The 25,030-nt window shown below is 50.6% G+C and overlaps 1 protein-coding gene across 1 annotated transcript; it reads left to right on the top strand.

Moving 5' to 3' along the window:
* Nucleotides 1–2,195: 2,195 nt before the first annotated feature.
* On the top strand, nucleotides 2,196–24,710 carry CDA (cytidine deaminase). Its single transcript, XM_052636323.1, has 4 exons — nucleotides 2,196–2,349; nucleotides 13,731–13,842; nucleotides 18,761–18,818; nucleotides 24,594–24,710. Exons 1-4 carry the CDS (start codon nucleotides 2,196–2,198, stop codon nucleotides 24,708–24,710), a joined length of 441 nt encoding a protein of 146 aa, XP_052492283.1.
* The last annotated feature ends 320 nt before the right edge of the window (nucleotides 24,711–25,030 follow it).

The raw sequence follows: 25,030 nt of genomic DNA, 5'->3' as shown, positions 1-25,030 counted from the left end.
ACATCCATACATGACTACTGGAAAAACCATAGCTTTGACTAGATGGATAAAGTAATATCTTTACTTTTTAATATGCTGTCTAGGTTGTTCATAGATTTTCTTCCAAGCACAGTGGTTAGGACTCAGCATTTTCACTGCCAGCGCCCTGGGTTCGATCTCTGGTTGAGGAGCAAAGATCCTGCAACCTCCGTGGCACAGTCAAAAACATATTTTGTTGATCTAGAACTTAACTCTAAGCAAATTTCCAGTCCTACTCCCCGCTTCTATCTAGTTGATCACCCCAAGCCCCTTCTATAAGGAATTCTAGAACCGTCAAGCTCCACACAGCTGGGTATGAATGGTCACTGACTCTGTTTATGACCATGGGTAGGCAATGGGCTTTGGAGGCTCCAAGAGCCATAAGTAGCTGGAGGTCATCCATGGTCTCTTGGAACTGTGGAGCCTAGGAGTCCAGCCCCTGGCCTGGGTAGGGCCAAAAATGCTGAGCTGGGGTGAGTTAAGACAGGGTGGGGGACAGGAACAGGGATGAGGTCTCTGACAGGCCTGGCAGGCCAGCAGGGCGCATAACTCTTTTCCCAATTGGGATTCTACTTGGCCACCACAAGTTTTAGAATTACTCCCACATCAAGTGGGCACACATGGTCTCAGAACAGCTTTGCTTTCTTCCCTCCAGCCTTGAGGGCAGGGCCTTGGGGCGCCTGGGCTGCACAGGGATAGAGGGGGCACGGGAGCCCACCTGCTCTTTTCTCTGGGCCACCCTGGCTCAGATCTAGAGGCCACTCCAGATGCAAAGGTGGATGTGTGGGAGGGGGTGGGGGACCAGAAGAAGGGGAGGGGGAGGGGAAGAGGAGTCCCTGTGGCTGGGGGTCCTGGGGGTCCTGTGCTTTCATGAGGCTGAGCGCCCCAGACCTAGGACACAGAGATGCTGGGCCACAGAACCAGATATGTCAGCAGGCGGAGCGTGAAGATGCTGCCTCATGTCCCCCCTCCCCTCCCCTTTCCTTTCCCTTTTCCCCACACCACCCATCTAAGCTGAGAGAAGACGCAGATTCACTCCTGTTTGCTGGGGGTCTGGGGACACGTGAATGCCTCTGAATGCCCCAGCTGCATTCTGCCCCTCCTGTGTCATCCTGATCAAATCGCTTAAGGATAGAAACCCAGTTTGCATGGGTGTTCACATCATGACCTCATGGGGTCCTCCAGCCATGCTCACCGTAACACATTATATCTCATTCAATCCTCATTACAACTCTACAAGATTCTGTTAGTGCACCCAGTTTACAGAGGAGAAAACTGAGACTTAGATGGGGTTAACTTCTCAAGGTCATACAGCTGATTAATGGCAGAGCTGGAATTCAACTCAGCTCCAGAATGTGAGCTCTGCTATAACCCCAGAATGGAGGAAAGAGATGATCACTATCCTCACCGTACAGATGAGGAAACTGATTCGGAGAGGTCAAGTCACTGCCAGTGGTTGTACAAATGGGAAGTGGTGGAGCCAGGATGCAAACTCACTTCTTTTACCAGCAGCCCGATGTCTATTTTGCCAACAACAACAACAACCAAAAAGTGAGGCATCCTAAGTAGATGAGCTCAGAGGTTCTCTCCAGCTGAGATCTTTTTACATTCTGGGTTGAGACAAAGAGGAATTGGAAGGAGGATGAGTGTAAATAAAGGAGCAACTTGGCCTTATGGCTGCGCCTCACACTCCCTGACTCAGGAAGCCAGTGGGGCTGCCCCAGCCCTGCCCTTTCAGTCTCACCACACCCCTCATTGAGGGAGTTATTCAACAAACAGGGTGGTCAACACTTGGAGCTTGGATTTCCCAGACCACAAACTGACCACTCCAGGGCCTCTTCCCTGAAGCCAGAGTGCCCACAGTCACGTCCTACACAGTGGCACCCGTCCCCTGACCCTCTGACTCATCAGTGCGTGCCAGCAGTGGGAGTGGTCCCCAAGGGAGCGTATAAAGCACCCGTGGACCCTGGGCATCCACGCTGGGACGAACACACACACACACACCCTGTCCCCAGCCCTCTCCCTCACCCGCCCCGCCCAGCACCCCCAGGGGCGCGCACCTGGCCGCCTCCCGGCAAGGACACACCCCCCGGGGAGGAGCTGCCGTCGCGGTGGGGCCCAGCCCACACCGGCTGCGAGCTCGCTTTCCGCTTCTCCGCCGGCCCCGGGGGATCGACATGGCCCAGGAGCGTCCCAGCCTCGCCCTGGAGCCCCAGCACGTCCAGCGGTTGCTGCTGTCCTGCCAAGAGGCCAAGAAGTCCGCCTACTGCCCCTACAGCCGCTTCCCCGTGGGAGCTGCTCTCCTCACCGGGGACGGCAGGATCTTCTCCGGTAAGGGCGGCGCCTGGGGGTCCCCTTCGCGGCAGCCTGGGCGGGAGGTCAGAGGAGGACGCGGACGGGCGACAGGGGTGCTCCGTCTCCCCACTCCGCTGGGCAAGGCCGCCACACCCCCCGGCCCTGCCTGCTGTTCCAGACGGCCGGGATGAATATACTGCTCAAGCCCCATGGCTTTCCATTCCTTGGGGGGCCTGGGAAGCGGAGGCAAGATGGGGAAGGAAGCGGGGAAGGGGAGGCCACACAGGCAGAGCCTCGGGCAGCTCCCGCTGGAGCCGGGAGGGAGACGGTTAACACTTTCTGAGCCCCTCCTCTGTGTCTGGCACCCTGCAAAGACTTCAAGGCTACATCAGCAAGTCCTCACCACCCCACCCCCCACTCATCAACCTAGGAGTTATGCCTATTTTTTGTAGTGAAGAAACTGAGGTCCAGGGAGGTGACATGGTTTGCTCGAGGTCTCACGGGTTTCGGTGACCAGGGCTAGGGGCGCCCCAAACCCTGCTTTTTTCCTGTCACCCACCACCCAGGGGGCTGGCTGGGCGTGAGATCGAGGAATCCAGGGCTGACTCCTTAGTCGAGCGTGGGCCTTGCAGAAAAGGAGCCAGGTGGGGTTCGGGTGGCCAGTATTGAATGCCTGCCTGGGGAGAGAGAGACAGGAATCTGAGCCGGCACTAATCTGTTCCTAAGCGACTTTTCTTTGGTTTGCTGGCTTCATAGAAAAACTAACTTGAACAATAATTCAGACTTGTTTTTGCTAAGCTTAGGGACATCCCCTTTAATGACAGTGGGGAGCGGGGCGTAGAGGTGGCGGGTAAGCCGAAACGCCAGTTGCCCCTCCCCCCACTTTCCCACCGCAGCCCCACACAGATGAGGACTGGTCCAGACAACAGATGCGAATCCCCAGTCCTGCCGCCCAGACTCCCCCTTCCACCTGGCAGCAGCCATCTGAAGGACCAGAGGCTCACATGTGTAATCTCATTGGTAGCCCACACCCACCCCAAGCACCCCCCGGGTCAAATGTGAGCCCCTTGCCCCCACCGCTGTTCAGCTGGGAGCCTGGCTGGAGACCCACACCTCCCCCTCTATGGTGGCCCTTCTGGGCTGTCCTTGGAGTTCATCTCATCCCTTCCCTTTTGAGATTGGAACTTAGAGTTTCCCTGACTCCCAAGTTTGCTTTCCTGTGGGGGATACAAAAATCTCTGAATATCATGTGGAAATTCAGGCCTGGCCCAGTGGCTCAGATGAGCATTAAACATTAACCGCTACCTCAAACAACACTGCAACCCACAGGCTCAGGGCCTTGAACGTGCAATCCACTATTGATTCCCCCAGCACCTCCATATCCCCTCTGGATGGTGTACAGAGAGGGGCCCTCCCCATCCTTGCATTGATCTATTCATTCAACACATGTTTGCCAAGCACCAATTATGTGCTAGGTAATGTATCAGGTGCTAGAGATGCCCCTGGGAGCAGAAATGACGGTCCCTGCCCCCACAGAGGTCTCCCCTCCGCTTGTACAGGCCATGGCTCCAAGCGGAAGCCTCAGCCAATGACTGTAGGAGAGAACAGATAAGTGAGCAGAGGTGTGACCTGTTTAAATGGCAGGGAAGGAGCTGACGTCACCAGGAAAAGGGTGGTGTGGTGGGCATTCGTGGAGGCATCATGGGATGGGGTACAGGCCCTGGAGGAGTTAGAGACTCCTGAGTTTACATCCTGGCACTGCTGTTTCTTGGCTATGTGTGACCCTGGGCTAACCCTCCTGAGTCTCAGCTTACACATCTGTAAATGGAGGATCACAGGGCCTGCCTTTCAGGATGGCTGTGAGCAGAGCTGGTGTTCCCGGCCCAGCGGTCCTCCCTGATGGGTGGCGCCCCTGCCGCCTCAGTCACGAAGGATGTCAGATTTCACCCCTGGGTGTGAAGCTTTCCATGAGCTAATGCCTTTAAGGGGGCGAAAGTGCTTAGCACACAGTTTCTGGCCCACGATAGGACTGTCACCACTGGTGACTGCTTCTACTACTACTGCCATTAATGGCATGATAGTGATGGTTTAGAGGCAGATTGTGGAGGGCTTTGGAAGGCCAAGTGGAGACACTGAGATTTGATGAGGTAGAAAGTAGGGAGCCAAGAAAAGTAACATGAAAGTGGGGTTTGAGGACAGTGCGTCTGACAGGTACCCAAGGAGGACGGGGGCAGAGGAAAGAGTGTCAAGGGGGTGATGTATGTCTTGCTCGCTGACTGCATGTTGCCTGGCCTGTGGTTCAGGTTCGTTGAATGTATGAGAGAGTGGTTTGGCCTAGGTCACTGGCAAGTGGGGTGAAGAGGAAGGAATTATCTGGGAGGGTTGTACGGGGCACATGGACTGGACCTAGGGCGGGCCATATGAGAATAAAAGGAAAAAATAGCATTCTAGGGTTTCCAGCCAGGGAGACCAGGGGAAGGATGAGACAGAGTTCAGTGGTGCTCGGGACATCGTGGGCAGGAACCAACAGTCATATTAATAACTACAGTGGATTAAGCCTTCTCTAAGTACTTCTATGGGGCTTCCCAGGTGGCTTAGGGGTAAAGAATCTGCCTGCCAGTGCAAGAGATGCAGGAGAGGTGGGTTCTATCCCTGCGTCAGGAAGATCCCTAGAGGAGGAAATGGCAACCTACTCCAGTATTCTTGCCTGGAAAATCCCATGGACAGAGGAGCCTGGTGGGCTACAGTCCATGGGGTCACAAAGAGTCAGACCCAACTGAGTGACTGAGCACACACACACACTCACACACAAACACTTCTATGAAAGATCTTTTGCAATTTCATAGCCACCACACGAGAGGAGACAATGAGTGTTGCATGCATTAGAGTACTTCGAGTTGCAAATGCCAGAAACCAACCAGAACCATAATGGGCACAAGTAGATCCTGCCTCAGGGACAACTGGATCCAGGAACTCAAACGCCACCATGCTCTTCTTTATCCTGGATGCTGGTTTCTTTCTCTCTTCTAAAGGTAGGCTTTCTCCAGGCATCAGGGAACATGAGCTCAGGCATCCCTAGTTTACATTCTTCCAGTCTTAAAAGCAGAGAGGGAAGAATTCTTTCCCACTAGCTCAAGATGGAAAAATTCCAGGGAAGGGCTCTGACTGGTCCCTCTCCAGTCACATGCACATCCCTGGGCCAATCACTGTTGTCACAGTGGGATAGTATGATGGGGCCAGCTGATTCATACACACATTCCTCCTCGATGCAGAGAGGGTGATCTGTTACTACAAGGAGTGTGGAGGTAACAAGCAGACCTAACCAAGAGCCAAATGCACATTTACAAATGGGATAACTTAGGATTAGTTTTATCTGTTTCCAAATTCCTTGCTCCTTCTGCTGCCCCTCACTGCAGCATGGATGTGCAGAAGGGGGCAGAGAGAATTGTGCTGAGGAGAGGGGACTGATGGAGGGGATTCACCAGAACCCCTGGGTCTCCTTACTTAGAAGGAAAGGGAGAGCAGATGGCAGGAAGGCTGGGCTTGGAGAGGACAACCGGAGGAAACCTGGTAGGGCATCAGGGGGTGAATCAGAGATGACTGGGACACAGACGCTGAAGCTCCAATACTTTGGCCACCTGATATGAAGAGCTGACTCTTTGGAAAAGACCCTGATGCTGGGAAAGACTGAAGGCAGGCGGAGAAGGGGATGACAGAGGATGAGATGGTTGGATGGCATCACCGACTCACTGGACATGGGTTTGAGCAAGCTCTGGGAGTTGGTGGTGGACAGGGAAGCCCGGTGTGCTGCTGTCCATGGGGTCACGGAGAGTCAGACAGAACTGAGCGACTGAACTGAGAAGACAGGGCACAGCTGAACTCAGACGCTGTGAGTTTATAGCTCAGAGCGGGATGGGTCGGACCAGTTCTGTGACTTTCTCCAGCCTCACAAAAGACTAGCCCTCCGTGGAGTTACCACCCTCAGGGGCAGCCGGTGTCTTGGCCAACTCAAAAGCAAGTCTGATAGCCTTGCCATCACGATCTCGTCATTATGGCTTTATTTCCTCTGTTACCCTGACCCCGGCCAGGGCCTTGTGCCCCTTGCAGCTGGGCCACCAGGATGGTAATTAATTACTCCAACAATTACCTTCTGTCGTTGCCATGGGGAGAGGAGAGGAGGAGGTGCTCGTGGGGCAGAGAGAGCTGCTGGAGGACTGGGGCAGTGAGGACCCGGAGAAGAGCTAGGATGGAACACAAGGGGGCGGGGGTGGGGCCAGCCAGGGCTGCCCTGGAGTTGAGTGCTCAGCCAGCATTTGTGGCTGGCCAGGCGGGAGGGGCTGGGGAGACTCACGGAGGACCACCCTGCGGGCACCACCCAACGGATGGGGGACTTCCTCTTCTTCAGCTCAAGCTCTTGGAATGACGGTCTGCCCCTCCCTTCCCTCCTCTCTTAGAGCGACTGTCGCACTCTATATGTGTCGTTCCTGCGGATGGAGGCGGGGAGGTCATGGAGTCACTTTACTGGATCAGCTGTAATTAATTTGGGAGGGACAAACCATGTTAAAAAAAAAACTTAAGGACATTCTGGTTAACTGCTGAATGCAGCTTGTCTTGACTTAACCTTTAAACCTGATCCTTCATCTGTCTTCCCCCATCCAGTCCCTGCCCTCCGGATTCCCTCCTGGGGGCTCCCTTTCTCCCTCAGGACCACTCTTTATGCTTTATACAGCCCTGCTCCGCAGGCCTCCGGGTTCCCTAACCAGCTTTCTCTCCGTATAGCCCTGCCCACCCGTTCCCATCCCAGCCTCATCCACTGGTCCTTTCCACTGTCACTCAAAAGCAGCTTATCACAAAGAGAGGCTTGGCTAACACCCCTCAGCTCTCTGGTTGAGTTAGGATAGAATTCATTAGTGAAACCGCCGCGTGGCATTTGCAGTGGGCAGGGAGGCAGGAACACGGAGAGAGAGGAGTGCGCTAACACGTGGCCGTGACACTTGCCGAGTGCAGCGGTTCTCACGCGTGGCCCAGACCCACAGCCTCTGACACCTCCTGGGACTTTGTTAGAAGTTTCAGTTCATGGGCTCTGATCAAGAACTGCTAAAGCAGAAATTCAAGGGGTGGGGCTCAGAAATCTTGTTGTTTTTTAATTTAAAAAAACTGTTTATTTGTTTGGCTGTGCAGGGTCTTAGTTGCAGCTCGTGGAATCTTTGCTCTTCCTCCCGACATGTGGGATCTAGTTTCCTGACCAGGGATTGAACCCGGGTCCCTGCACCGGGAGCACAGTCTTAGCCGCTAGACCCCCAGGGAAGTCCCTCAGAAATCTTTTAGGAAGCCCTCCAGGAGATGCCCACTTGCTTGAATGTGGGAAGCCCTGCTCTAATCTGAAGATCCCTCAGAAGGCAGAGCGGAGAGAGTGGGGACAGTACTTGCTTCTCTGGGGACTGGTCCCAGTCACCTCCTTGTGAATTCTTTTCCCTGCTGTTGTCTTGATGATATCCAACCCCAGCTCTACCTTAAGTACCAAAGTACCTTAAGTACCAAAACACCTCAGAACACAGCCTCACTGAAATACCACAAGGAAAAAGAACACTCTCTGTGCCTGTCAGGCCAGGACATGAGTTGCCTTCCTGCCCCTAGTCTCAGCTTTTACCTTCTGTAAAATGGGGTCGTAATAGCATTTGCCCTACAGAACTGTTAAAAATTCCACGGAGTGCCTGGCAGATAAAGTGAAAGTGAAAGTCGCTCAGTCGTGTCCGACTCTTTGCGACCCCATGGACTACACAGTCCATGGAATTCTCCAGGCCAGAATACTGGAGTGGGTAGCCTGTCCCTTCTCCAGGGGATCTTCCCAACCCAGGGATCGAACCCAGGTCTCCCTCGTTGCAGGCGGATTCTTCACCAGCTGAGCCACCAGGGAAGCCCAAAGGGAAGCAATAAAAGAAAAGATTAAAAGAAAGCAATTAGTAGTAATAGCACTATCTTCATTGTATTATTTTTGGAATAATCTTTTCTAAGTATGGATCCCTAACTTGGCACCATCCCAGGCCGTCTCTCCTGTATGTTTGAGTCAGTGAGGCGAACACCAGGAATGGAGTTGGTTTGCCTGGATAGATGACGTTTTTGTTCTTTGGGCTCAGGGAAGCAAAACAAAATTGTCTGGCCTTTCAGGATTACCGTTCCCAGCCAAGGATTTTCTTCCTCCCTTCTTCCTCTTTTTGTTTTTTAAAGCAAGACTGGGAAATTACACTTGAACTTGCTAGAGGCCTCAAATACACTTATTCCTTTGGACCTCAGAGACTTAGCATCAAAGTGCAAAAATCCAGTCCTTTGATCGTAAGTAACTGAGCATCCCTGTTTTAGGCTCTGGGCCCAGTGACTGTTCCAGGCCCTGATCGTACTGTAATGCACTATACAGACCAAGTCCCTGCCCTCAAGAATTTACACTTGGGGAGTAATGGGGAAATTAGAGAGCAGAGACACTCCAGGGAAGTGTTAAGCGTTAAAGCAGGAGAGATGGATTGAGAGAGCTGGAGGTGGTAGAGGGAGGAAGCAATTTTAGATAGAGTAATCAGGGAAGGCTTCTCTGAGGAGGTGACCTTTAAGCAGAGACCTAGGTAGAGTGAGCCATGTGCTTAGAGCGGGGAAGAGAGTCCCAGGCAGTTGGAACAGCCAGTGCAAAGGCCCTGTAGCAGGTGTATACTTGGGAAACAGCTGGCAAGCAAAAGGAGATGAAGTCCAAGAGGTTAGGCAGGTTGGCACCAGATGACGAGGGACTTTTGTAATCATGGAAAGGATTTCAAAGTGGCCTGAAGGGCAGAGACAGGGTAACTGTCACACCTTGAGAAGAAGCAGCAGAAACTCAGTCCCACCACCACCAGAGCCTTGACGTTCATGCGATTAGGAATAGCAGCTCCAGCTGCTGGATATTTACTCTGTGCCAAAGCTTGTGCTCATTGCTTTACTTGCGTGAACTCAACTCATTCCCACTAGAGGCCTGAGAGGAAGGTGCTGTCATTTTCGTTTTACAAACTGAAAATGAGACATTCAAGGAGGTTCAGTCTCTTTCCCAAATTCTCAGAGCCAGAGGGCAAAGGGTCCCAAAGCGGAACAGAACCCACGGACTCTTTCTACAAAATCCTATTTGAACAGTAGGGTATGTGAGCACGCTCCCTTCTAAAACACTCTCTCCATCTCCTTAACTGGATTGTTGACATTTCACACACAGCGAAGGAAGGGTTCTCTATAAGAGGTCATTCTGAACTTCAAAAGCAGACGCAGGCAATTGTCTTCAGAGTCTGGACCTCCGGCAGTCTAGCAATTTGCTTTAAGAGCACCTCAGCAAAACCCAAGATTTATGTGAATCATGTCTAATGGGAAGAGTGTTCCTGAGTCAGGGACAAGGCAAGGGCTGGGAAGGTTGCTAGACCGAAGTGGAATGGGGAGCAATTCTTCTGCTTCTGGGAGCAGCAAACGTCAAACGCAAGGGAGCCAACTCTCAACCCGGCCTGACAGACACAAGGAGTGGTTCTTTTTCTTTGTGGCATTTCAGTGAGACTGTGTTTTAAGGTGAGTTGGTGTTTAAACAAGGTCACAGGTCACAAAGGTGGGAGGGACAGGCAGGTGCGAGCAGGCAAGGCTATCTTTAAAGGAAGTCATTTCCAGCAGGCATCAGAAACCTGGCTGGGGAGAGACTAGGTAGGGAGCAAGAAAGACTCAGTCATTTATTCACTAACCTAGCAGAGCGGCTGAGCATTCAGGCGCCCGCTTTCCAGGCTGCAGTAACTCACATGTGAATATGAACACGTGCTTTGCCAAATCAGGCAGTCCATAAATATCAAGCACTCCTTTCGGGGTTACAACTCCCTGGCTGCTCGCTGTCCTGTATCCCAACTGTATTAATTGATTTCTGCGCAGTTGCAAATGATACTAAGGCAAGTAAACTGTTTTAGGCAGAAGGAGGGTACGTTGGTTCCGATAGCTAAACGGTGGAGTGTTTCTGTACGTCTGGGGCAACCGGTAGCAGAAGGCCAGACTCTTTTGCCACCATCTCTCATCTGAGTTGATTCTCATTTCACTGCCTCCTATTGGTCTCCTCTGTAAACAACAGAAACTAGGCCGCCAACAGGACCCAGGCCCAACTCGCAATGTTAGAGAACAACTGAAATTCCCTCAGAGAAGCATAGTCTGATTGGCCCAGGGTAGGTCAGGTGCTCAGCTCTGATTGGCCCAGGGTAGGTCAGGTGCTCAGCTCTGATTGGCCCAGTGTGGGTCAATTGCTCTGCTCTGATTGATCCAATGCGGGTCAGGTTTCATCCAACACTTGCACTCACATCCCATTGGCTAAACCTGTAGGACTCTACAAAGCTTCCAGGGAGGCTGGGAAAGCAGTTTCTAGCTAGGTAGGGATGTGCCCAACTAAACTCCAGTAGATTTTTTTTTTTTTTTTGGCCTCACCTCCTGGCCTGTTGGGATCTTAGTTTCCCAGCCAGGGATCGGAACCCATCCCCCCTGCATTGGAAGGGCCGAATCTTAACCACAGGACTGCCAGAGAGAAATCCCTAAACTTCAGTGGGTTCTACTGGGAGTGTGAACACTGAGAACAATTAAGTCTTTGCCATAAAACCACCTGTGGCTTGTGAGTATCTGTGTACTTCTTTCTTCATACACATTGGACCCACTTACAACTTCCTGAGGGTGACAACCCAAAGTTCACCCAGCTGCTGCATCCATCCCTAGCAGCAGGATCCCTTGGTGGTGCACAGTCCCCCTTCTCAGGTTGAGATGTGGCCCTGATAATCCAGGGGCCTGAAAACTAAGAAATAGTCATCTGCCCCTCACTTCATACCCGCTCAGGCACCACACAATGTGGAGTAGGAAAGACTAACCGTCATCAAATCTCCCATTAGGCAAACAGAACACCTGTGGACCACCAGTCCATGCAGTTACCAAGTCTGTGGGGCAAGAAGTGTGAAGACTGGTGTACTGGAGTACACCTTGCCTCCCTTTTCCGTCCTGGGGATAACTCCCTTGTCCACTGAGGCTGCTGGCTTTGCCCTCTAGGAGCTTCTTCCTTGACCATTTATCATCCTCGGCCATACAGCCAAAGTGGGTGTCCAAGAGAATGCCCTCCTGGAGGGCACACAGCTCTCTCAGCTTACTTCTGATGGTAGGGTCTGGGGGGCCCTGGATTTCTCTAGGGATTGAACAATCGCAGGCTTTTATAGGCCAGACCTTTGGCTTCGTTGGCTATTCAATTCTGTCTCACCCAAAGAATCTGTGTAATAGTTCTTCAGCCTGCCAACTCCCCTGTTTTACTAACTGGTTTCCCTGCCCAGCCCTACCCTGCTGCCTCATTTGAACGATGGCTACCTTGAAGCACCCGAAACAATGGCTAGGTGGAAATGACAGCCTTAATCAGATCTTTGCCACAGGGCTGTCTCACGTTGCCAGGTAGAAAAATCCTCTGAGTCAGTAATGTAGTTTGCCTTCTAGTTTATTACAGGTTGGGGCTTTATCAAATAATCTGCCAGGAGTATCAAGGGCCATCAGCTTTCCTTCTTGCCATATGTTTGTTTTCCTTCACATTGGTTTAGTTGCTAAGTCATGTCCAACTCTCTTGACCCCACGGACTGTAGCCTGAGAGGCTCCTCTGTCCATGGGGGGCTCCAGAGAAGAATACTGGAGTGGGTCACCATTTCCTTCTCCAGGGGATCTTCCCAACCCAGGGATCAAACCCGGGCCTTCTGCATTACAGGCAGATTCTTTACCAACTGAGCTACAAGGGAAGTCCCATTCCCAACTGCTAAGCCAAGGCCACTTAGTTTTGGTTTTGTTCTTTTTGTCAAAGCTACATCTTATTTTTACTGCAAATTTCTGTTTTAGTTGGATATAGGTTAAGTTACTATAACCAAAAGATCCCCAAATGCAGAGACTCGAATTCTTTTTCTCTCCCATAAGGAGAGCTGGTCCAGGGCAATTTACGGCTTCCTAGGTGGCGCTAGTAGTAAAGAACCCGCCGGCCAGTGCAGGAGACGTAAGAGACATGGGTTCAATCCCTAGGTCCGGACGGTCCCCCTGGAAGAAGGCATGGCAACCCACTCCAGTATTCTTGCCTGGAGAATCCCCATGGACAGAGGAGCCTGGTGGGCTACAGTCCATGGGGTCGCAGAGTCGGACACGACTGAAGCAACTGGGCACACACGCACCAGGGCAAGCAGGCAACTCAACCCTGCTCCAGGAGTTGCCCAGGTTTCCAAGGTCCTTCTGTTTTGTTGCCATTCCATCCTCATAAGCATGAGCATAAAGCACATGGTCAAAGCTGTCCCACCCCACACCAGTCTCTGCAGGAGAGAAGAGAGGACGAGGCAAGCAGTCTCTTTACAAAAGATGTGATCCAGGAGTTTCCCACCTCACTTTGTGCCACATCCTATTAGGCAAAATGCTGCAAGGGAGGCTGGGAAATGTAGTCTCTGAGCGGCCATGGGGTCAGCCATATTGGAATGGGAATCACCTGTATTACTTGAAGGAAGAAGGAGAAAATGAATACTGAGGAACAATGAATATCCTGCCTCAGAGAGAAGGGCAAGCTGTGAAGGGTGACATACTGCCTATCACCCTGATGGTCTGGGGAGAGTCCAGCTCCTGTGGCCATTGGTTCATGGCCTCACCTGCCTGCAAAGGGGGAGTCTACTGGTCAGCCACTCTGGCTATGCCAGTGTTTTGTCTCCTGGGAAGAGCCCTTGTCCATTTGTCCCCAGGGACACTCCACAGAGGGCCACCAGGGAGGACTCCCTTACTCTGGACTGTGCCACCTTGGCAGCCCACCTTTCACTGGAGGAAATCGATGGCCTTAAGGCTTGTATAATCACAGACACCCTTTGCAAAGCCTGGGAGCTTTTTGTTTCTTAGTTTGTTGCTTTTGACACTTCCGTTTTGCAAATCAACTCACAGAGAACCCTGGTTGAACTTTGACAGCTGGTATCCACATCAAAAATTTGACCCAGGCCCGATCTTTGAATCAGCATCGCCACCATGCCCCATACTGTGGTTTCTGTCTCTTGAGACCCAGGCTGGGGCTCTGCTCACCTACTTAAGCCTCAGCATCTCCCTTGGCCCTGACCTCTGCTGGGAAAATGAGGGTGGGTTCATCAGCCCTGTGAGGCTGCGCCTGCTCCCAGGTTCTGCTTCAAAATGCCAGCACTGAGGAAGTGATGAGAGTGGGAATTCCTTGGGCAAAGCCACCACACCAGTGAGTCACAAGCCTCCCAGGGCTTCTGGTCAAATTGCCCTTTCCTTCCCCTACCTTGTTCTGAGTAGCAGGTACCTCCCAGCTCTGGAATGGGGCAAGCTTCTTACTCAACACATGCAGCAGGAAGTGGTTTTGCTGGTAACACAACTGGGCTCTCCTCTCTTCTCAGGGTGCAACATAGAAAATGCCTGCTACCCGCTGAGCGTCTGTGCTGAACGAACTGCCATCCAGAAGGCCATCTCGGAAGGGTACAAAGAGTTCAGGGCAATCGCTATTGCCAGGTGAGTGAGAAAGGCCAGTCATGGCAATATTCATTCATCTATTCAGCCAGCATCCACCACACACCTGTTACTCATTCATTCATTCATCTGTGCTGTTTATTCTGAACTTCCTATGTGCCAGGCACTCTAGGGGCTGGGCTAAAAGTAGAAGATAAATAAGAAACAGACTCTGCCCTTGGTAAGCCTAAAGAGCAGGTAAACAATCAGGACAACTCTAAGACAAAGGGAGGTGTGTTCTTGTTCTGATAGTAGTGCAAAGTACAATAGCATCCCTACAAAATACAATAAGAAGGCCACTAAGAAACCTAAAGCGAGAGGGACCTAAAAGTCACCTGATTAGACTTCCTGGCCACTGTACCCATTTTACAGTTGAAGAAACTGAGATCCAGAGAGGATGAGTAGCTTTCCTAGGAATTAGTGGCAAAGCTGGGACAGATAGATCTCTAGAGGCTGACTCCAGAGCTCATTCTACTTTGCTGTGCTGTGACAGGAAAGGAAACCCTCTTCCCTGCTCTCCTTGAGCCGATCCAGGGATCCCGTCTTCACTGTGCGAGGTGACACCTTTGCTTGGCATCAGTCACCCCTAGGTGCAAGAACCAGGATAAAAGGACAGGCTGGTGGGGTGACAGCCAGACAACCCAGGTTATGGTCTAAACTGATCAGATTCCAGCCTGAGTTCTGGCTGAACAAGAGCACTTATCAACTCTCTCTACATGCCCCAAACAGAAATATCCAAGTTCCCGCTTGTGCCCTCGAAGGGAATTCTTTGAGTTCTGGCTATGGACCCAGACTCAGTGGCTTCAGGATTCAAGTGATATGAATGGGCTGTTTTATTAATTCAGACCCCATTACACTTCTGATTTAATGATAAATTGTTCTTGTGTGTACCGTTGCATTGTCTGTGAGAGAGAGTTCTCTTAGCAAGATAACAGTACAGGGGAAATAGGTAGGAAATGTTGAATCTACCCAGAAAGAGACTACAAGGCTGACCCGGTGTTGGTCTTTAGAGACATCTGGGTGTATGGGTCATGGACTAGGAGTAAATGATCTCTTCGTTGTCGGGGAGATGCAGGCCTTTTCTGGCAGAAATATGAGGACCAGGAGCAAGGCTGATGGGGTCTGCATGACAGAAACCAGCCTCCATTTCTTTGATAAGATCCTCAGTGGGGCTTGGTCTGGCCCCTGAGGTGATCCACTTTATTGAAGGTTTCTTCCCCTGAGTAACTGGAGCCAAGGAAGCGCTTTTGGAGGAGGGCCCCAGCTTCCGAGAGCTCTCCCTGGGACCAAGGTCTGTCCTGACTTCCCTCCAGCTTTGGGAGGAATAAATGAGGCCACCCTGGGAACATTCTGTGCGGATGAGCAGAGATCAGGATGTGAATTACACTTCAGGGGAAAAAAAAGAGGTGGGGGGGATAACTCAATTTCAAAGCTGATCCAAGAAAATAATGATATTCTGCGGAAAAGGAGGCCAAAGTCAACAAAAGGAGAATGGCGAGGTGGCCCTGCTCTGTTTAGAATGTTCCAGTTGAAAGACTTTTTCTCTTGGTCATTGTCTGCTCTTCAACATGACTGGGTTTTGTTTGTGATGATTAGTAAATGTCTTTGTTGACACAAAAACTGCATTTTTTCCAGCGCCCAACCGCTCCTCTCTGGGTGCTCAGCCTGCACTGGCATCCCCAAGCCAGAAAAGCAGTCATTATTGCACTAATGATTTGTTAAATTGAGAGTGTGGATTTAGAGAGTGAATGGGAAGTGCCAGCTCCCTTGTTAGCGCTGATGGGCGTGCACCATCTCAGAGAGCCCCCTCGAGATCTGTGAAATGCGGTGTGCACAGCTCAGGGGGGATTTGGCTAACGAGGTGATGAGCTTGCCCCCCTGGGGTCCCCGCTGTCATCATCAAAGTCGATAGGTTTCCAGCGCGTCAGGTCTGATGAGCTGGCCTCAGTGTGTGCCCAAGGTCAGCACAAACCACAGGAAACTGTCAGTACCCAGCAGGAGGCAGGGGAGGCAGAGGGTGGAGGAAAGGGGTGGGGGATGAGAGGAAGGAAGGTCCCTGTGTGCCCAGCACCTTCTGGGATGCTTCTTGTCCCACCTCTCCCCTGAGCCTAACCACTGTCTGCCTGTAGTTGTGACATTCACACACAGATTTGATCTCCCTTTGAGACATCAAGGTCCCTGCAGGCTGGGATTCTCTGACGGGTCTTTGTTGCTCCCTCCCAGGCTTGCCTAGCGTAGAGCAAGCTCTCAGGCAACACGTGTGCAATGAAATAAAAAGCAGAGACTTCCCTGGTTGTCTAGTAACTAAGACTCTGTGCTCCCAATGCAGGGGGCCCGGATTTGATCCCTGGTCAGGGAGCTTCCCTGGTGGCTCAGACGGTAAAGCGTCTGCCTACAATGTGGGAGACCCGGGTTCAATCCCTGGGTCGGGAAGATCTCCTGGAGAAGGAAATGGCAACCCACTCCAGTGTTCTTGGCCTGGAGAATCCCATGGACAGAGGAGCCTGGTTATGGTCTATAGACCCCAGTCCATGGGGCCGCAGAGTCGGACACGACTGAGCGACTTCACTTTCACTTTCGTTCAGGGAGCTAGATCCCATATGCCATAGCTGAGACCCCGCACAGCCAAATTAATTAATTTAAAAAAAAACAAAACTTGATGGACTTCCCTGTGACTCAGTGGTAAAGAATCTGCTTGCCAATGCAAGAGACACGGGTTTGATCCCTGATCCCGGGAGATCCCACACACCCTGGAGCCACTGAGCCCGCGTCACAACTATCGAGCCTGTGTTCCGGAGCCCGGGAGCCACAGCTGCTGAAGCCCGGGCGCCCCAGACCCTGTGCTCCACAACAAGAGCAGCCCCGCGGGGAGAAGCCCGCCCCACAACTAGAGGAGAGCCCGTGCAGCAGCAAAGACCCAGCACAGCCATAAATAAATAAATCCAAAGTAGCAGAGTCCAGGACTTCCCTGGCAGTGCAGTGGTCAACGTTCTGTGCTTCTAATGCAGGGGGCACGTGTTCGGTCCCTGGTCGGGGGAAGATCCTGAATGCTGTACGATGCCACCAAAAAAACCCAAGCACAGCCTCCAAAGAGCTAACGAGAGGCTCTGGCTGCAACATCAGCCGCTTGGTAACCAGAAGGGTTCATCTGGCTCAGCGTGCATCCTGGACAGGGGTCCCACCCTCTCAGGTCCCCAAGGGATCCCTCTATAGCTAGGAGTGTGAGTGTGCTCAGTGAGGACCCACCTTTTCATGAGCAGACGCTTTCTTTGCCTAGACCCCCACAGGTAAAAGGGAGTTGTCATGAGGGTTAAATAAAGCAGCAGCCCTCCACTCTCTCTCCCCTCAGCTGCTTTATTCAATTCACAGTATCTGTCTCTAGCTGTAACTGGTATGTGGTTGGCTGATAGGCTGATGGTTTTGCTGGTTATCTGGTTCACCTGATTAGTCAAAACCTCCTGAGTGCAGTGAATTTCACCTGTTTTGCTCACCACTCTATCCCCGGCACAGTCCCTGATGTATAGTAGGTGCTCAGTAAATAACTGTTTGTCAGTTAACATGAGAAACACTATAAGATGCTTTGGAGGGATTCTGGCACATTCTAGGCATCTATTAAACAATATGATAATTATTATTAATACAAAATAGGTAAATTAATTATATAATATTATACCACATAAAGCACATAGTGTATAAAAAACTGTATATGACAAGGTACGAAATTTATGACAGAGCTTATCTATCTAAAGGAATAATGCCCAGAGACTAGTATAAGCAGTAATAATGTATGTATAGCATTCTAAAGTTTAGGAAGTTCTTTGCACATCTTAGTTCATTTTATCCTAGCATTTCTACAATGTGGATGACATTCCCCACATTTTATAGGCAAAGAAATGACCCTTGCACGGGTTAAACTGACTTGGTCAAAATCACACATAATTAACAAAAGGAGGAACTGATCAAGAACTGGATTTTAAATCCTGCGATCTTCCAGAGACATCAGAGAACTGTGGGTCTTAGAAGCGCAAAGGTGATGGTGACCACTGGCTTAACCTCTGATGCTTCATCAGGCTTGGAGGTTCCTACAGTTTCCTCTTTCTTTAAACACCATCCTTTGTCCTGGTCAGAACTGGAGGGCTGCCTGCGGGTGCCTTCATTCTCAGAGACAACCCCTTGGCTGTAAGCCTCTCTTCAACTTTCTCAGATGCAAGCTGCCCAGTTCTTTCAAGGACTCGCATGTGTCTTATTTTATGCCTCTGGACCTTTACTACATACTGTCTGCAACAGAGGACAACCCAGAGCTTCCGAATAGCACTGTTGCTTCATCTTAGTGAACCTGTGTCCTTGATGATGAAATGGTCATCTGGATGCTCAGGTTATACTGAGAATTAAATGAGATAATGTCTGTAAGTGCCTGGTCCAGAGCTTGGAGCAGATCAGGTGCTCACTAATGATGACTTATGAACTCTATGCTTCCTCCAAGGACCAGGTCAATGTCACCTCCTCCATGGAATACTCTCTCTCCCTCCCTAGTCAAGAATCATCTCCTGCTTACCATGTGTTCTTACCGCGTGTTGTTTGAAATGATAACTCATCTAGTTTTCTTTGTCACCCACTGGGCTGAAGGCCAGAGACAAATTCGCTTTAACCTTTGTGTCCCTGGGTTGTGGGTGACAGTAAGTGTTCACTAAACATTCGTTGAACACACCAATGGAAAGAATAGTCCTACTCATGGTCTTGCCTCTTGCAAGTGTGGAAAGTTCTGTCTACTTCTTCTCAGCCTCTAGGCCACGGCTCATCTGTGAACCAGGAACTGCCTGGAGGGATTTGACTTAATCTGCAGGCAGGCAGGACTCCTGAATTTAAGCAATCATTCTCATGTTTCCAGAGAGACTGATCCATGCTTTCTCTGCTTCCGCAGTGACTTGCAAGATGATTTTATCTCACCCTGCGGGGCTTGCAGACAGGTCATGAGAGAGGTAAGCAACTTCTCTTTCTTTCTGGAATGGATCTCCCAGACTCTTCCCTGTTCTTCCGGGCCCCGGGAGCCAAGCCAGGCCAAGTGAAGAGACACAGCGACTTTCCTATTAGCTGGGTTGGCTGACTCCTAAGGCCTTCCCAAGCTTGCATGAATCACTGGAAATTATTCTTTCATTCAGCAAATACTTACTGAGTGAGTGTCTGTTCTGTGCTAGGCATTGACCTTGCTCTGGCGAGACAGCGGTGAAAAGACAGGCCAAGCCCTACACTCACAGGCATTATAGTCTAGTGTAGAAGACAGACGAATAAGGAGTAAAATAAATCAACAGTTAGAGCTGCTGAGAGTGATGAGGGCTACAGAGGAAAAAAATGCAGAAGAAAGGAGCTGAGTGACTGAAGGTGGAGCTGACTCTAGGTCAGAGTCAAAGGTCAGCAAACAACAGCCCACAGGCAAATCCAGACTTCTGCTTGCAAATAGTGTTTCTGGCATGCATCCACACACACCAATTCACACGTTCCCTCTGGCTGCTTGGGTCCTGCCACGGGAGAGAGAGGGGTTACAACATGGACCTAAAGGCATAAAATATTTACTATCTGGCCCTTTATGGGGAAAAGCTTGCCAACCCCTGCTTTTAGATGGCCGAGAAGGGCCTCTCTTTGAAGATAACATTTGATCAGAGATATAATTAAGGAGAAAAGATGAGGCAGACCAAGAGCTCGAGATTTGCAGGTGGAGGGAGCAGCAAGTTTAATGCCCACACGCCTGGTGAGTTGCATGAGCAGTATGAAAGCCAAAGAGGCTGGAACACGGGGCAAGGCTGGGGGGTGGTGACGGGTGAAGACAGAGAGGCGGTCAGGGCCGCATCACGCAGGCTCCAGTGGTCCGTGGATGGGGGGTATATTTCATCCAGGAATAAAGGGAACTGAGTCGTACACTTAAAAACGGTCAGAATTGTTAGGCAGGCTGGTCGGCTCAATGAGGTACATAACAGCGCCGGGGATCTGAGTCATGTTTCTTGTTTTCTTGAAGAACATTCCTTAACCAAATAAGGAAAAATTTCTATATGCGATAGCATAAGGAAGGCGTTGCATGAGCTCATTCTGCCTGTCCAATCAGGTATCGCCAAGTACCCTGTAACTGAGACAAAGAGCTGACTGTATATAAACCGCCATACTGCTTTGTTCGGGGCTCTCGTCTGATTCCGCTGCGTCGGATGAGGCTTGAGCCCTAGCGCGCTAGAAATAAAAAATTCCCTTCTTGCCTTTGCATTACCACGGTGGACTTGTTCGCTCTCTCGGTTGGTTTGGAGATACGGGCTCGGTGCATAACATTTGGGGGCTCGTCCGGGATCTCTGGCCTACCGGGGAGGACAACTCTCCTGGTAGAAGGGAATAATCTCGTTAGGAGTTGAGAGCTCTGAGCACTGGTGCTAGCAGTGCAGAGGCCTAGATTAAGTCCGGGGCCCAGTATCGTACTGGGGAGGCATCTAGGTGTAAAGTGAAGAGGCAAGCCCAGCGTAAGGCCGGGTCCCCGGTAGCGAACCGGGAGGGCAGCTGGCACTGAGGACGTCCTGACGGTAAGACACTTGCAAGTAGAGAAGGGGTCTCTAGTGCTATAAAGGAGACTGAAAGTAATATTGAGAGTTGGAATCTGTTTGTTGTGTCATTTTTGTGACTCTGTGTGCCGGCACTGTCTGTGTGAGTCTTGTTGTCATTGTCCGTGTTCTCTGTACCCATGGGGCAATCTACTTCTACTCCGCTGTCTCTGATGACTGACCATTTTTCTGATTTTAAGTCTAGAGCTCAGAATCTTTCGTTACTGGTGAAGAAGAGCAAATTGGTGACTTTCTGTTCCGCCGAGTGGCCCCACCTTTGACGTCGGATGGCCACAAGAGGGAACCTTCAATCCCCAAATTATCCAGGCAGTTAAAGAGAGGGTGCTTACCCCTAGTCCTGCTGGGCACCCAGACCAGACTCCCTACATTCTGGTCTGGCAGGATCTAGTGAGAAACCCGCCGGAATGCCTTAAACCCTTTGTTCTCTCTCCTTCTAAACCTCCTAAACCCCCCCATCCCTCTTCCCTGACTCCAACCTCGCTAAACCCACAGGTACTAGTCATGAAAGCTTCTGAAGAAAAAGAAGAAAAACAGGACGAAAAGTAGGCCTTACAGTGAGAGAAGTGTGGGGAAAGGGACTATGTATGGGCAAAGTGCCGCCAGACAGATCCTCATTGTGTGCCCTTACTGTTGAACTCATGAGTTTGCCTGTAGCCAGGTGGTCATTTCCACAGATGGGAGGATGGTGGGTGTGCTCTCACACTGGGTTGACTCCCTGTGTACATAGCTCCATTTTTGATCCTAAAAAAAGGAATTTTGTGTTATGGTGGCTGTGATACCAAAGATACTGTATCGACCAGAAGAAGCTGTATATGATTATTGGGCCCACAAATTGACTCTTAACAAGAAAGAGCTTATAAAGTTAAGAGAGAGCCCATTACTGCCATAACCATAGCAACTATGTTCGGTCTGGGAATAGCCAGGCTGGAACTGGAATAACAGCTTTGTCCATGCAAAGTCAAGGATTTAACTCTTTAAGAGCAGCCATAGATGAAGACATCACAGTCTATTAGTCATTTAGAGTCATCTTTAACTTCCCTGTCTGAAGTAGTTTTGCAAAATAGAAGAGGGCTAGATCTGCTATTTCTGCAACAGGGGGGACTTTGTGCCGCCCTAGGAGAAGAATGTTGTTTTTATGCAGACCATACTGGAATAGTTAGGGAATCCATGGCCAAAGTGAGAGAGGGGCTAGCCCAGCGTAAACGAGAGCGTGAGGCTCAACAGGGATGGTTTGAGTCCTGGTTTCAACAATCCCCCTGGCTGACTACTTTAATCTCTACCTTGCTAGGACCCCTGATAATCCTAATAATGCTTAAGTTCGGCCCTTGTATTATCAATAGACTTGTAGCCTTTGTAAAAGAGCGCATTAATACAGTACAGCTGTTCGTGCTTCGGCAGCAATATCAAACAGTATCTCAGGACCCAGAGGAGGATTCCTCTGTATGATCTAAGAACGGGGGGGGGGGGAATGTTAGGCAGGCTGGTCGGCTCAATGAGGTACATAACAGCGCCGGGGATCTGAGTCATGTTTCTCGTTTTCTTGAAGAACATTCCTTAACCAAATAAGGAAAAATTTCTATATGCGATAGCATAAGGAAGGCGTTGCATGAGCTCATTCTGCCTGTCCAATCAGGTATCGCCAAGTACCCTGTAACTGAGACAAAGAACTGACTGTATATAAACCGCCATACTGCTTTGTTCGGGGCTCTCATCTGATTCCGCTGCGTCGGATGAGGCTTGAGCCCTAGCGCGCTAGAAATAAAAAATTCCCTTCTTGCCTTTGCGTTACCACGGTGGACTTGTTCGCTCTCTCGGTTGGTTTGGAGATACGGGCTCGGTGCATAACAAGAATGATAAATCTTATGTATATTTTGTGATATTAAAACACAAACGGGGGGAAGAAAAGAATAAAGGGAATTCAGTGGCTATTTTTAAGAAGAGACTCAAAGGATCTGAGGTACTTTTTACAAAGATCTTGGTTGGAAGCCTTCAGTCTCTTCAATTCTAAAAAGCAAGGGGCTGAATTCAATCCTTTCTGCTGAATCTGGGCTCAGTGAGGTTTTTGATGTGTATACATACATTTGAGGAAGAGGGATGTCAATAGCTCTGGTGGACTCTCAAGGGGCCTGTGCCCACCAGAGCCACCAAAGGCTAAAGCCACCAACTTGAAGAGTCCCCAGGCCTTGAGCTCTGATGAGACATCCTTGACCCCTCTAAATATAGCATCTCATTTAATCCCTACGCCCCGCCTGGAGGGAAGTGTGGGTCGTTACCCCTATTTGTCAGAGAAGCAAGTGACCTGCAGAAGGACACACAGCCAGCCAGTCAGTGGCAAGCTGGCACTCACGATAGCCATTCCGGCCAACAGCAAAGCCCACACTCCCCTCGTAAAGGCCCTCTCCCTCCCTTTACGGTCCTAAAAAGGGGCGAATTATTTTTGGCCACAGTGGAGATAAACTGATGCTGTGCAGAATCAGAGTGGCTTGTTCCACGGGGGTTTCTGCTTTGGGAGCTGCTGAAATTTGGGGGGAGGCAGGGGGTGTTTCAGTTTTGCTGTTGCGTCTTGAGGGGTTACTAGCATCTCTAGAACACACAGACATCTTCATCCTCCTGCTGCTCGGCAGGCCTGCAAATCAGGCACAGTTAGTAGGACTCATTTCCCAAATCTAAATGAAAAGTGCCACTAGGAAGGCTCTGAATTCACATTAGGGACTTGATTCACCCCCCATTAGAGGGGCGCAAATGGCCGCTCAGCACCACGGCGTGTCCCAGGCCACAGACAGCAAGCACATCAGGACACCAGCTCCCTGAGTCCCCAGGCCCTGCCTCCATCTAATCGCTCAAGGCTGTTTTCTCCACGCAGATCAGATGTTGGCAAATGAGAGATGGCAAATGGAAAAGCTGAAAGAGAGAGAAGCAAAACGGAAACCAAAATGCAAATAATAAGAGCTGAAGCTTGGGGGCTGGAGGCCTGGCACTTAAATTGCCTCCACTCAACTTTCACCCACACCCTCAGGCAGAGCCCGCCTAGCAGAAAAATTACTTCCTTAAAACATTAGCTTTAAAAAGATGTATTGTGCCCAATAATAACTTGGTGATTCAGGCCAAAGCATCAACAGCAGGCTGCAGACCTGAGCAATCACTAGGGACTGCTAGTTGTCAGTAAAAATGGCTTCCATCGGGTATTTACTATGTGCCAGGCACTTCCTGCAGGCCCTTTCCACCCATTACCTCCAGTATTCACAGCATCTAGCCAGACAGAGCCTCAGGCTGTTGACTCCAACTCCCCAGGATACTCTCCATTCCACTGCTGACTTAACTCTCCACCCAGGACACCTATCTTCCTGCCTGATAAGTCTTTTGTCTCTAAAGCCATTTCACATATCAAAAGACAGTGAGACCCAAAGAGTTTCATCATTTGCCCTATGTTACTCTGCAAAGCCTGAGTTTTCTTATCCGTGAAATGGGAATAATATGCACCTGCCTCAAAGGGCAAATGGTGCAATCCTGCATGTTCACTGTACAGTGTGTGACGGGGCAGGCATGCAACCTCTCCAGGTTCTCAGGAGTTATCGAGAGGCCCCAAGGGAGGAAGATATGAGTTGTCGTTTGTCACAACAAGAGGGGATCTGGCCCCAGGGGTTAGATACTGTTCTTATAAAGCCCTATTGTTGTTCAGTTGCTAAATCAAATCAGACTTTTTGTGACCCCATGACTGCAGCACACCAGGCTTCCCTGTCCTTCACTGTGTCCCAGAGTTTGCTCAAACTCATGTCCATTGAGTCGGTGATACTGTCTAGCCATTTCATCCTCTGCCACCCACTTCACCTTTTGCTTCAAGGTCTTTTCCAATGAGTCAATTCTTCATATCAGGTGGCCAAAGTATTGAGTCCTAATCACAGAACAGAGCATTTACTGCCCCTTAGCAATGTGCCAAGCACTGTGCTAACTGCTTATGCCATCTCTCACTGGCTCCTCCCTCAGGCCCTATCAACCAGGTATGATTATTATCATTCCCATTTTACAGGAGAGAAAACCGAGGCACAGAGAGGTGCATTAGACAGTAAGAGGCACTCAATCCAGGCCAGACTCACGCCAGGGCAGCCCTCACCCCTCAGCCACACCGCCTCCCTCACGCTGGCTTTGCCTCTTTTCCAGTTTGGCACCGACTGGGCTGTCTACATGACCAAGCTGGACGGCACGTACGTTGTCAGGACAGTCCGGGAGCTGCTGCCTGAATCTTTTGGGCCCGAAGACCTGCAGAAGATCCAGTGAGGGATGGAGAGCACCCTCTGCCCAGGAGCCCCTGCGTTCCTACACGGGCTAAAGGGGACAACCACCTGGAGGACTTCATGAAGACATTCTCACAGACCTGGGGCACCTGCCAAATGGGCCCCAACCCCCCAGGCACTGGGCGGAGACTATTTTTCCAGTTAACACTGGAGCACCAGGTTTCTACTGAAGTGATACAGGGTTTCCATTCCAGCCCTCCTTGCAACCCGTCTCGTCCTCCCCAGAAGTCAGGGCACCCCGTCCCTCTCTTTCCTTCCCGTGGGCCCTTTTTCAAATTACAACCTAGTCTGGACTGCTTCACC

Source organism: Budorcas taxicolor, chromosome 2 (genome assembly GCF_023091745.1).
Source record: "Budorcas taxicolor isolate Tak-1 chromosome 2, Takin1.1, whole genome shotgun sequence".
NCBI lineage: Eukaryota > Metazoa > Chordata > Mammalia > Artiodactyla > Bovidae > Budorcas > Budorcas taxicolor.
The sequence above is the reverse complement of the archived record's forward strand: the minus strand, read 5'-3'. Positions and strand labels throughout refer to the sequence as shown.

Coding starts and splice junctions, on each gene's coding strand:
- CDA (XM_052636323.1), top strand. CDS start 2,196: ATGGCCCAGGAGCGTCCCAGCCTCGCCCTGGAGCCCCAGCACGTCCAG. Junction 2,350..13,730: donor GGACGGCAGGATCTTCTCCG/GTAAGGGCGGCG, acceptor CTCTCTTCTCAG/GGTGCAACATAGAAAATGCC. Junction 18,819..24,593: donor GCAGACAGGTCATGAGAGAG/GTAAGCAACTTC, acceptor CCTCTTTTCCAG/TTTGGCACCGACTGGGCTGT.